The 12,902-nt window shown below is 34.1% G+C and overlaps 1 protein-coding gene across 1 annotated transcript; it reads right to left on the bottom strand.

Annotated features, from left to right (window-relative positions):
* Positions 1 to 437: 437 nt before the first annotated feature.
* LOC128995468 (sodium channel protein Nach-like) lies at positions 438 to 9,297 on the bottom strand. Its single transcript, XM_054420487.1, has 10 exons — positions 9,233 to 9,297; positions 8,165 to 8,427; positions 7,360 to 7,560; positions 6,653 to 6,937; positions 5,819 to 5,930; positions 4,038 to 4,314; positions 3,196 to 3,249; positions 1,656 to 1,761; positions 717 to 808; positions 438 to 616 (listed from the first exon to the last, which is right to left on the bottom strand). Exons 2-10 carry the CDS (start codon positions 8,425 to 8,427, stop codon positions 504 to 506), a joined length of 1,503 nt encoding a protein of 500 aa, XP_054276462.1. The 5' UTR covers positions 9,233 to 9,297; the 3' UTR covers positions 438 to 503.
* Positions 9,298 to 12,902: the final 3,605 nt, after the last annotated feature.

The following is a 12,902-nucleotide window of genomic DNA, read 5'->3' as shown; positions in this document are numbered from 1 at the left end:
CTATACTCAGAGTAGACTTCCAATCCAACATGTAAAAATTTGAAGCCAAAAAACCTGGTGCAATCCATTGAGATGATCAATATTAGTCAATATCTCGTTGTATAGTCTAAATATGGTAATAGACATTGTCAAAGCATAGCCAACATGAAACATCGTCATATGCTTTAGATTTAACAGAATATAAGCTGCCTTGTTTTGCTATAATATTCTTATTCAGTTTACTGTGATAACTTTATTTTGTGTCTCTCTTATTCATTGAACACCATATTTATTATCTCTACCTCTTCTCATCCAGAAGTTTCTATCTTTCATATTATCGGTACAGTGAACTGTTATAAAAACATTTTGAATAGGTAAAAAAGTCAAATATTTTTGAACTTATAATCTTTATTATTGGTATTTTAACACTATTAACGTTTTATAATCTGTAGTGCAGCCATAGAACAACACATTTATATTCTGAAAGTGATTTAATTACAGTTCATATTTTAATTACTGAGAGTTTAATTTTTTTTCAAACAAAACCAAAAAAGTCTCAGAGTAAAAAAGTAAAGGATTTCCACCAGGCTGAGGACACTGCAGCCAAAGAACAATCCAGCAGTTCCGCCCATGTTGACTGTAACATAACATTGTCATTTTTTAAATTAAATCATTTAAATTCAAGTAAAATGGCTACTGGTATGTTATTCTTTGGAAAATGGTCTTCATATACTTGCCTAAAACATCGGCAACCCCAAAAAGGACGTCTCTCCGAAGTCTTTGCCGAGGATACTTCACAAGGCCCCATTTAAGATTAGTTCCAAGTGTCCTAAAAATTCAAACAATTACCTCCAAATAAGTAAGTTAGAAAAACAGAATTTTTATGATGTACTCTAAACAAGAAACCTTATCCTTATGGTAATGGAAAGAAGTTCCTATTGAAGTTCCTATTGAAATAAGAGTGCTGTTTGTCCTCCACCGAGCTCCTATCCTGGCCAAGCGAGTTAGCTCAAGCTCAGATCTGAGACCATTGTCTTGTTCTTGACTTCATTCACAAGCGTTCTAAGTTAATCCTACCATTATGGAATGCATAATCTATACTAGGGTCCACGAGAGTCTGCAGTTGGTGTCAGCCAATCACAAGACAGGGCTAGTGCAACATTGCCATGTCGCCTGTTGACAACACTAATTAAAATATACTAACAATATTTTCAAATCAGCTTGTATTATTAGATTTGGCAACAACACGGGATCCTCATTGACTCCTTCGAAGTCACGTGGTAAACAAGCTGCTCCCTCAACTGCAGACTCTCAGCTGATTATATTTGGCAATGATTGTTATAAACAAAAACATAACCTCTCTTAGAGGTTATGAATAGTGATTGTTAGTCCTTTAGTTGTGGGAATATATAAGGATTTGTACAGGTTTGTAATTGTTAAGTTAGCTTAGAGTAGTATGGCTTAAAATATCGTACCGTACATCACTCGTCCAGAATGTGTTTTCCGGACATGAATGTTAATCACGCTCTCGACTTTGTCTGGCACGAGGACCACAACACTCGTCCGGTAAACAAATTTTCAGGACTAGTAACATAATATACTATAAAGCTGGCGTAAATTTTTTAAGATACAGATATGAGAGGATTTCCAGTCTAGAGTTAAAAAATCTGTCTTACCAGTCCATGATATTTTCTGTTTCTGTGATAAAATTGACGTCATCGCAAGGTGGCAGACATTTACAGTCAATTCTTTCATTCCCTCTTACAAGTTTGACTAGGATATCTGCAAGTAATAACAGTAAAAATAGTTATTTGTGTAACTAGTGGTGAAAGTGGCACTTTGATGCACACGAGAGCAATGTTTACGCACGAGCCGCAGGCGAGTGTGGAATGATCTCGAGTGCAGCAAAGGCCTTTTTCACTCGTGTTACACATTATATTTTTCCTACAGTCACTATAAAGCATATAAATAATTAATCTTTCAAACACTATGCAACACGTTTTTAGGTTCAGCTGGCAACACAAATGGTGCCCTAGAGAAAGTAGTACCCGCGGTCCATATCACTCCGCTATTTTTCCTCGGCAAGAAAGTGCTCCGCGTTTTGAGAATATAGTTCCGTATGTTTTTGTAATTTGAAGTGGTTTCCGCGCCTAAAAAAATACTTAAAAGGTATTTTCTTGTTTATTAAGATCGTAGGAATGTTTTAAAAACGTTTAAAAGAAAAGTCCAGATAGTTCAGAAATACCGAAACTATAAACACGAAATGACAGGTTAAATCGTAGTTATAATAGTCAATCAGCTGTTCATAGTATAATTATCTTTAAGTGTTGCCAACCTATTTCAAAGCCTACACGGATTACGTGCATAATGGAACCACGCTGTTTTGTGTTGTTTCGTTGGAATCCTGATGTGCGGCAAAGTATAAACCGTACGGCAAAGTATAAACCGTACGGCAAAGTATAAATATGCAGGAATTAGCAGCTTTCTGTACTATAAACAGTACAAGGAAGCCAACTTTGTCGGGTGACTGTAGGAAAAATATTTTTTTTTTACTTTCTCCTCTTATTCATAGTATATAGAGCAAGTATTGATTTTGTAAAAATGATCGAGTTTTGGGTGGTCTATCCATTTTGTATCCCTCTAAACTCAAAAAAGTGGTTTTCATAGTAATGTCTGTGTGTGTTTGTATGTGTGGATGTGTACAGACAGAGCACACCTTTGGTCCGATTTTAGTGAAATTTTGTACTTATAGGTTTATCTATAGTATCTCCAGGCAGTTATTTAATAAAAAAAAAATTAATGGCGATTTTTCCATAAAACCCGTAAAATAATGGAATAATCGGATAAAAAAAGGCTCAAATGATTTTGGTTGAAAAATGTTATAGTCATTTGAACTCTTAAGAAAACGGTATAGCCACCATCGCTGTAAAAGTTACAGTTCAAAAGATATTGTAACTTTAATTTGATTTTCCCATAAATCAACATAGTGACCCCAGGTCGTTGACAAGCCAATGGGAGAAAGTATGTTTCAGATTTCTAATACCATTCATTTATCTTTTTATTAAAAATTCTTGCGAGTTAAATAAATGGTTGTCATCTCAAGAAGTACACAACTATAGTTCGGCCTCTTAGAAAGCGACAAGCGCGCTAATGCTAACCAATACTAGAGGAGGTCTCTTTCTAAGCGACCGAACTATAATGCCAATATAAACCTACCTGCATGATCTGTCAAACACTGCATCCCATTTAGGTCACAAACTTTGTAGTTATCTGAAAAAGAAAATGGGTTCTTAATGATGACTGGTAAATGAGCATGAACTTGGGATTGTTTAAGTGTTAAATATCCAGTAAAATTTCATTCATTGAGTTGAATTCGCCAAGAGGTTCAGACAGAAGGCATTTAACATTACCATAAGCTGTCCTTGGTCATTGTTTTATTTTTATTTTTTATAATTGGTCGGTTAAAGAAACAGCAAGTCTTAAATCAGTACAAAAGTAACAAAAAGTCACCTCACAATATATTTGATCTTCATCCTCCACTCATAGTCATCTTAAAATCCCCAAAATGGTGTTGCTGTCGTAATAAAATTATGTTAGCGAAATACCTACAGTACCAGTATATTACAGAATTGGAGAAAGTGAGGTGTTTTGTTACCACAGATATTTTGTTTGACTGGTTTTGGTAGTCCATAGTTTAACATTTATAAGCATCTAAGATGTTTCCAATTACTGTGTTTCGCTTGCTACTTTTATGAGTCACAAACCCATTGCTATAAATATAAATTTTCCTTACTATAGCCTATTATATGGCTGTTAAAAAGCTGGTAGTTTGAGAATCAGAATGTTGCAAGTTTAAACCTGAGATAAACTGGTAGCTTTTTTTGACGGTTGAAACTGAAAACAGCTGTCCTTAAGTATTAGTAACTAATGTGTAGTCCCATCTCATATATACCCAACCCATACTTTGCTCATTTTCCTTAAAATACCTACCCTAAAAAATATCCGAAGATGATTTTGAAAATTTATGATAACTATATTTGACATTACACAATGTTAACCTGAGGGCTTATAGAAGTAGGGGACACATCCGCACAGTTTGAAGGCAAGTTTCATACGACACTCCATTCTGCACAGGTTGTATGAGTAGACAGGACTCAACTCCAGGTTACTTTCCTCCAGGAATCGGCATTTTCGCTGAGGAATCGTAAGACTGCGGATCTCGGGAGCGCTTACGATGCTTAGAGCCACCACATCCTGTGTCATGTACGACCCTTCGTAAGCTGAACTGCCCTTGACGGCAATGTCTGGCACTTCCTGGGGACTGTGGAGGTAGACCTACAAAAATGTTCTTTTGTTTTGATTGAAAACCAATAGTCTACAAAAGCTTTTGAAAGGGTTGCTGATGTGTAGAAGTTAGGTTCTAAAATATATAATTTCTAGAATCTAATATCTAGGGAGAGAGTGCTTGCCTAGCAATCAGAAAGTTGGTTTGATCCTGAATATTATCTGCAACTTGTGGACGGTTCCAACTGGACCCACCTGTCCTTGTTCAGGCTTAATAATGATCCTGGCTAAATAACTTATCGTAGTTTATTTTTATTTTATTCTTTATTTTAAAAAAGAGGTTGGCGGCCTCTCTTAACCTTGCATTTGCCCGTCCACATAGACTAAGCGCCCGTGCGTGGATCGTTTACAGCAAAGCAAGGAGTGAGCCGGTACAGTACAAAGGCGAACTGTACTGATAAAATGTTATCGGCAGTGACCAGGATCCGAACCCACGACTTCGCTGCCTTGGGCCCAAAGTCCGCGACGCTACCGACTGAGCCACCGACTCACTAAATACCGAGGAGTTAGTAGTCAAGCTACTCAGATAATTAACTAAGCTATAAACATTCTGTTAGTTTAAAATACATAAATATGTTGCTGTCTTTGTCTTGGTACAGTGATTAGAACAAATGTTTAGAGGATTTGAAGGGTTGTTTGCATATAAAACTCATTTGTTAGCAATCTTACTAATATTATAAATCTGAAAGTTTGTGAGTTTGTGTGTATGTTTGTGTGTATGTTTGTGTGTGTGTTTGTGTGTGTGTTTGTTGCTCAATCACGCATAAACTACTGGACGGATTGGGCTGAAATTTGGCATGATGATAGCTCACATTCCCGATTAACATTAAAGCATATTCTTATCTCAAAGACCCTTTCGGGCTCCGCCCCAGTGGCTCTGTTGTTCCCCATGTTAATCTTATGATTTTTCATATTTAAAAGGAATTAATGAATCTTAACAGCTGTCTCAATTAAACAAGTTGGTTCTGTTCTATGATGTTCAACAGCATAAAAGTTACAAGGATTACCAACAGGGTGCAGCACTATTAATTTTTTTTTTTATTTATGACAACAGCTAATTTCCAACCAAAAGGTGAGTGAGCGTAGCGAACGAACTTCAACCTTGAGGCGAGTTAGCGTAGCGAACGAGCTAACCTGAAGGCAAGTGAGCGCAGCGAACGAGCTCCAACCTAAAGGTGAGTGAGCGTAGCGAACGAACTTCAACCAGGACGTGAATGAGCCATGCGAATACTTATGAAGCTAAACGGGGCGAAGCCCGCGGGTACAGCTAGTTATAAATATTTCTACAAACTAAAGTGATTGAACATTAAAACCTAGAGTTATATTATTTTGTTATAAACGTACTATAAAAGGAAAACAAATCATCAGAAAAGTATTTGGTGCAGCGAACACAGTGCTCGATAATTTGATATAATCTTTTAGTAGAACATTATGAATTATATTGATATTTGATTATATATGTTATTTTTATTTACTTTTTCTTAATAACACTCACAACGTAAGCAGTATCCATGTTCATCACTTGAGTGAAGATATCCCCATCCAAGGGGCTTCCCAACATTTGGAAGTGTGTACTTGAGTGAGTGTAATTTCCCGTCTTCCAAAACCTAAGAAATTTGAGAAATTTACCAAACACTAAAATTATTAATTATGTGGATGTTTGTCTTACCCCCCCAAAAATATCAACTGATTCAACCAGCTAAAACCTTGCGTAAACATTGCTTAAAAATTGCATAAAAAACCAATACTACATTAGGGAAGTCAACTAGCAATAATCCCACTTAAGTAGATTTATATTTTGTTATGATTTTGAGTACAGTTTTATACAACTAATTCAAAACAAGAAAATTACGTTTGTTTATAGCTAAATACATTTTAGAGAATATTTACTATGAAGACTGTAACATTTTTTTAAATCATTAGTGGTACGTACCGGCGGTATTACAACTTTTTTTAAATAGCTCCAAACAATATTTTCTTTGGTACTACCATAGATAAAACATACTCCCTTAGTATTTAAAATTTACAATGGGATGAGAAGTCTTCTTGTGTTGGTTAGTCTATGGTACTACTAACTATTACAGGGTGGAATGGTAAATGGTATGTTGTTTTTTCATAATTCACACTGTGGTGACACTATTGGTTGAATAGTAGCAAGAGTAGCCATAGTTCATAATGAACATCAGGACAAGAGGTTTATGTACATTGTTTAGTTGCGATAACATATCGGACATGTGAGAAACCTCCAACATTTAAAAAAACTTCTTAATAAGGTACTAAATTATATTTATTACTAAAAAAATTTATTATGTAACTTTTACTAACTCACATCGGGTTCAGGTAGACGGCAATTTGAGAGTTGTAGCTGTAACATAAACTCATTTCATTCATGTTCATCACTAGTTCGTTCTCTTGTTGATCCGCGTTGTCAATGTTGCTGTTGCTGACGGAATATTCAAAAACATACTTCATTTCAACAATGACGTCCAAATAATCTCGAGGTGAAATCCCTTTGAAGGCAGGAAGAAGATTGAAAGATGTGTAGTTTGTCTTTGCCAACATGACAAGGAAATTCTGAGCTGCTTCTTTAGCATCTGATTCAGTTATTCCCAACCTTGAAAAATGTGTATGATTATTATCTACAATGGTACTAAAATAAAACAAAAATCTAATCAGCCAAATGAAAATTGGCTTAGTCTGCAGTTTTGCTGCAGTGGGGGTTTTTGTTACTATAAGTCCATTTACTCCAACTTTCTCAAATAAGCTACCTGAACTGTAGCCCCTTATAAAAAATACATATTATTAACTATTAAGTGACAAATGGTTTTTCTAAGACCACTGCAAGTCATCGGGCAACAAATGTCATTATCTCCCAATGAATTATATGTGATGTAATGAATTATTATAGTAGACTGTAGATGAAATATCTGGAAGAGAAAATGCAAAATCAAACAGTGCACTCGCTTACTCTAAACTTAGACCTCAATTAAAATAATAATAAAATGTGTAAATAGTTATTTCACGTGACACGCTTACCTTGTCAGTACCTCATCTAGGTTATCCTGATCAAACTTGCTATCAGGACACACAGTGGCTGCTGGAAGAGTAGTGTTCCACTCTTTGTAGTTGCGCTCTAGCGATACAACAGTTGGGTTGTTTGTGTAGCGATCCAACGTTGACAACGATATCGTGAGTAACCCGTATACACCTCCTACTAGAGCGCACAGCCACAGAATACTGAAAAATATCAGTCTTTTGTAAATTGTATGAAATACCTAACTGATATTTTGTATACTGTATGTCTTCTGTGCAGATTAATCTGTTGTAATAGCGAATTGTAAAAGAGGAGGTTGAGCCAGGAATAGTGTGTAAAAAATTATTAATTTTGAGGAAGGAGGCCCAAGTTTTGGACCGCTTTGCCTAAATGAGTTTAAGTACTTCCTCATGTAATTCCTCCGTAAAAATGCTATCGGGGTGGACAAGGACAAAAAAAGTATTACATTTTTTTGTTATTGAATATCTTATATAGGCTTTCTCGGCCGGTGTCATGAGAGTTCATAGTGATGTTATTTAGCTGCTTCGTCACTAATTCACTGTTGCCAGATATTTTGCCCTTACTGTGAAGTGGCATCTTTAGTGGTTAGTCTGAGACATTCTGAGACAATAGATCTAAAATATGACTTCTTACTACGATTAATGGAATAAAAATTACATCCACTTGAACAAAATATAGGTTTCAAATTAAACTGCAATACATGTGTAAAATTAGTGTAAAACATTTAATAACTTACTACTAACTCAAAATATCATAAGATCAATGCAGCTAATTTGAAATACCTACTACTCAAAAACATGCAGTTTCTTATTTGTCAAATGATTAAATCCGTGAATGGATGAATTTTCCATGAAAAGGTAGAAAAAGTTTAACGGCCCAAGCAGGATTTTGGGTAGTTTTCCTCGAACAGCAGGAATTTTCTCATCCTGAGTGTCCTTGTCTTGAACTGGAAGTGATTTGATATTGAGATTGTTGTATTTGGACAATCCAACCCTTTGAATTTTAATAGTCTGTCTTGGGTAGTACGCTCGCAGCTCATTGAGATACATCTGAAAGATAAATAATTAAACTCTTTTTTATGATTGCCTAACCTAAAAGTTATAGATAGTGAATGATTAAGTCTCTGTGTGGATCAAAGTCTTGAACTAATCAGTACTTTGGCAATAGTGCTACTTGCTACTTTACTACATTTCCTGTAGAATTGGTTAAAACCAGACAATTTAACAATTCAATAGTCAACAGGCCCACGTTTTGTATTGCTAAGGGACCTCCCTTCCTACCTTGCAAGGAACTTTTCCCTCTTTCTTGCGCCCCTTGGCCCAGGTCTACCAGGCACTGATAGTCAATACAGTTGAACAATTAATCCATTCCGCAAAGTACCTCTCATAAACTTTTAAAAGGACTGTTAACTAGGCATTCATTTATATAAAAAAAAAACTTCTTGATCAGCATTGTACGTGTTATTAAATTTACGGAAAGTAAATAAAAGAGACGTCTTATAACACTTAAAACATATTTACGTTTATACTGTAACTCAAAAGACGGTAAATATACAAAAAAGATGGTAAGTGGTGATCGAATTCGATTGGAGTGGCCAATCGCAATCGATCACCACTTTACCATATTTTTTGTATATTTACCGTCTTTTGAGTACCTAACAGTATAAGCGTAAATATATGTTTTAAGTGTTATAAGACGTCTCATTTATTTACTTTCCGTAGATTCATTTATAATAAATCATAACAGTTTTGAACCTGACAAATTTATAGATATTCCCTAAATAGATGAATGTTGCAAGAATCAAGAATGTCTTGAATGTAAATGTCCTGTTTATCAAAAAATGTCCTGACTTACTGTTTATCAAAAAATGTTTCACTGGCACGGGAAAACTACACCAACAACTAGTAAACTTGTTTGTGTGAAGTGCAAAAATCACAGAGTTGTTGTTTTTTTACAAAACCTGCTGATAGTAATCAATTGCTATCAGATTTAATCCTTTATTAATATGACACAATATGGTCAAGTGGTAAACATGCAAGCTATTCAAAGCTTCCCGCAACACAATTATATTAATATCTATTATAAAACTAGAATAATATTTTTCAATAAAAAACATATTCTTATTTATTTATTTTTTTTAAATAATTAACACATAGCCTATACAGGGTGATTGATATAAGTGTGTCAGCCGTTTTATTCGAAAACTATAAGAGATATCAAAAAAAGTTAAATGGTAAGTGCCTTGGATTTTTTATTTAAAAATTGTAGTCAAGTCAAAAAATTATTTTAGCCACCATTTTTCCAATATGGCCGCCAACTTTGATTTTTCTTATGGAACACCCTGTATTTTATGATGTATTCTGGTAGAAAATGTGATTTTAAGACGATTTTATTCTTGTGATTTTTTTCATAAACCTAACCGTTTCATAGATAATAATGGTTAAAGTTTTGAAATTTCTGCATGAGAAAAAATTTCGAAAAAAGGCCTAAGCAAGCATGCCAGCTGTTTTATTAGAAATCCATTCAAAATTTCACAACTTAAACCATTATTATCTTTGAAACAGTTAGGTTTATGAAAAAAATCACAAGAATAAAATCGTCTTAAAACTACATTTTCTACCAGTATACATAATAAAATACAGGGTGTTCCATAAGAAAAATCAAAGTTGGCGGCCATATTGGAAAAATGGCGGCTAAAATATTTTTTTTGACTTGACTACAATTTTTTAAATAACAAATCCAAGGCACTTACCATTTAACTTTTTTTGATATCTCTTATGGTTTTCGAATAAAACGGCTGGCACACTTATATCAATCACCCTGTATATATGTTTAACAGTTTATATTCGTAATATGTAATATTGTAAATGTTACAACATTTAATGCAATAAAACATTTAAATACTTTTTCACAAATTCACTAAATTATATAAACTTTGTTTTATCAAGTAATTAAGTATGATCTAATTAACACCTAACTAATTCTCCCTGTCTTTTTAGAATGGATTTACGATTTCTGCTTTATTTTATGGCTATAACAGTACAGAACAAGATTGATTATTATTATTTGGTCAAATAATAGTAAATGAGCGTTATTATTTGGTCAAAATAGCATATAAAACTGACAAATTACAATACACAAATAGCCAAGTGTAAAACTAATAACGTAACAAATAATAACGTGTTTTATGTAAACTGAACGGAACTATACTCAACAACTGTTCTAGCTGATCTAATTCTTTGTCTAAAGGAAGATATATCTATAAGGAGTACGTATGTTAAACCTATGATAGGCTATAGATCGTTTGATAATGTTTTGGAGATTGTACCAGGATTTTAGAGAGGTCCTTCGTTACTCTCTAACCAGACGAAATCGTGTTCTAAATTTAACCTCAACCACACTGAGTCATTCGGTTGTTTCTTGGAAATGATCAGCGTTTTCTCTCAATAAGAAATACACTAGTTATAAATACATTCAACTCATTATATCACAGATCAAACTTTCAGCCGTTCTCCCTTCTCCACATAATTTATATATAGGGTGTCCCACGAAGGGGTTTAAACGTTTGATTTTATATTACGTGCCCATTCATGCACTGAACTTTTTTAAACTTTACACAGTTTACAAAGAAGGTTCTAAAAATATTCTGGAAAAATTTTAACTCCCTAACCTTAGTAGAAACAAAATGGTGACATATTGAAAAATTTACCAATTTGCTTCCTATAAAAATTACTTTAATGATTAATTACCTGATTTGTTTACTAAGTTGGTTCTAACACTCATTGTTGAAGAACAGCTGTTTGATTGTAAAATGAGGTTTAAATGAACAGCTTGCCCCATTTGACGGTACCAGAAATGAATCAAGCAATCTTTCAACAAGATGGTGCACCACCTCATTTCGCAAATCCTGTCAAGCAATTGCTAAATGGCAACCTTCATGGCCGTTGGATTGGTCGTGGAAATTATTTTTTAGATTGGCCACCCCGATCACCTGATTTTACTGTTTTCGACATCTTTTTATAGGATTTCTTGAAGGAACAAGTTTATACCCATGGCTTCAATAATGATGAGGAACTAAAACGATCAATAGAAGAGGAACTTCTCCGGATACCGTGGAGATTCTTTGTAAGAGCTTACGAATCATTTGTTACGCGCTGTTATCAGTGTGTTGCTGTGGATGGGTTACAGTTTGAATAATTTTGGACATTAAGGTTTTCCATTAAGGCTGTGTTCTAGTTTTTTTATTTAAATCACATTGGCCTGGAAAGTAACAATAAAAATATTTGATAAAACCAAAAATACCTTCTTTAATCTTTTTAAAGCATCGTTTTTCAATATGCCACCATTTTGTTTCTACTAAGGTTAGGGAGTTGAAATTTTTCCAGAATATTTTTATATCCTACTTCTTAAACTGTGTAAAGTTTAAAAAAGTTCGATGCATGAATGGGCACGTAATATAAAATCAAACGTTTAAACCCCTTCGTGGGACACCCCGTATAGCTTGTCTTCATTTTAACGAGGACCACAAGTGTTACTTAAGGACTTCTCCTTATTTTTAGATTCTTTTCTTTGAATTTAAGATTATTACAATTAAATACACTTATATAAATATGTGAACTATGTAAACTATTTATTATATAAAGAAAGGTATATGTAAACTACTCATTGACCTATCAAATTACAGCTTAGAATAGACTGCTATTGTTAAATTTTACCTAATAATGATGAGAAAGACACATTTAGTCAACATAAATGCACTAAAACTTTACTAGGACACGAAACCCGCGAACTGCGAGGTTTGGTGCTCAGTGCGTGATAGTATTCGTCACTTGGTTGAAACGACTAGCTTTTGTCTACCATCTTATATAGTAAAAAACGTTTGCAAAACTTACGACAGCTAGCCTGGCCATACTACTGGGCCGAATTACACGCGGTTGGTACCAAATGAAAGATATTTTCCTGTGGATGTGCAGAATCCCTTTATAAATTAAAATAAGCACAACGAATTAATATCAAATAAAAAAAATAACATAAGCCTTATGGGTTGCCATGTTGGTATGAAATAACAACAAAATATAAACAGAAAATCATAACAAATGAAAGGAATTCCAATCACATGTTTTATTTACAGCGAGGGGTGAAAAAAGAGAGGTTTGCACAATACATATACTTTTGGTCGAGTCTTCGGCCACAGGGCGAGCTTTCGTTGTATTCAATTATACTGTTGCTTAGACTTTCCATTTACATGTCAAAATTGCAGACAGTTTTAGATACAAATGAGCTTGTAGCTTTGTACCGTTTAATATACTAAGTTTTGAGTTGGACTAGTAATCTTGCCAAATTGAAAAGGCAAACATAGCAAATGCTATGTTCTTATCAACTAGAAAGGTATGCAAAACTAAAGAAAGTATCAATAGTAAAAAAAAACTGGATAAAACTTTTCCAAATAAAAAAAGGCGTCTACTTTATTATCAAAATTTAATTCAATGACCACCTGTTTTATTCTAACAGATTGATGTTAGAA

This window comes from Macrosteles quadrilineatus, unplaced genomic scaffold, assembly GCF_028750875.1.
Source record: "Macrosteles quadrilineatus isolate MER2022 unplaced genomic scaffold, UCM_ALF_1.0 Scaffold_5__1_contigs__length_97177068, whole genome shotgun sequence".
NCBI lineage: Eukaryota > Metazoa > Arthropoda > Insecta > Hemiptera > Cicadellidae > Macrosteles > Macrosteles quadrilineatus.
The sequence above is the reverse complement of the archived record's forward strand: the minus strand, read 5'-3'. Positions and strand labels throughout refer to the sequence as shown.

Coding starts and splice junctions, on each gene's coding strand:
- LOC128995468 (XM_054420487.1), bottom strand. CDS start 8,427: ATGTATCTCAATGAGCTGCGAGCGTACTACCCAAGACAGACTATTAAA. Junction 4,315..5,818: donor ACATGGATACTGCTTACGTT/GTGAGTGTTATT, acceptor ACATTTTTGTAG/GTCTACCTCCACAGTCCCCA. Junction 3,250..4,037: donor CTACTTCTATAAGCCCTCAG/GTTAACATTGTG, acceptor TTTCTTTTTCAG/ATAACTACAAAGTTTGTGAC.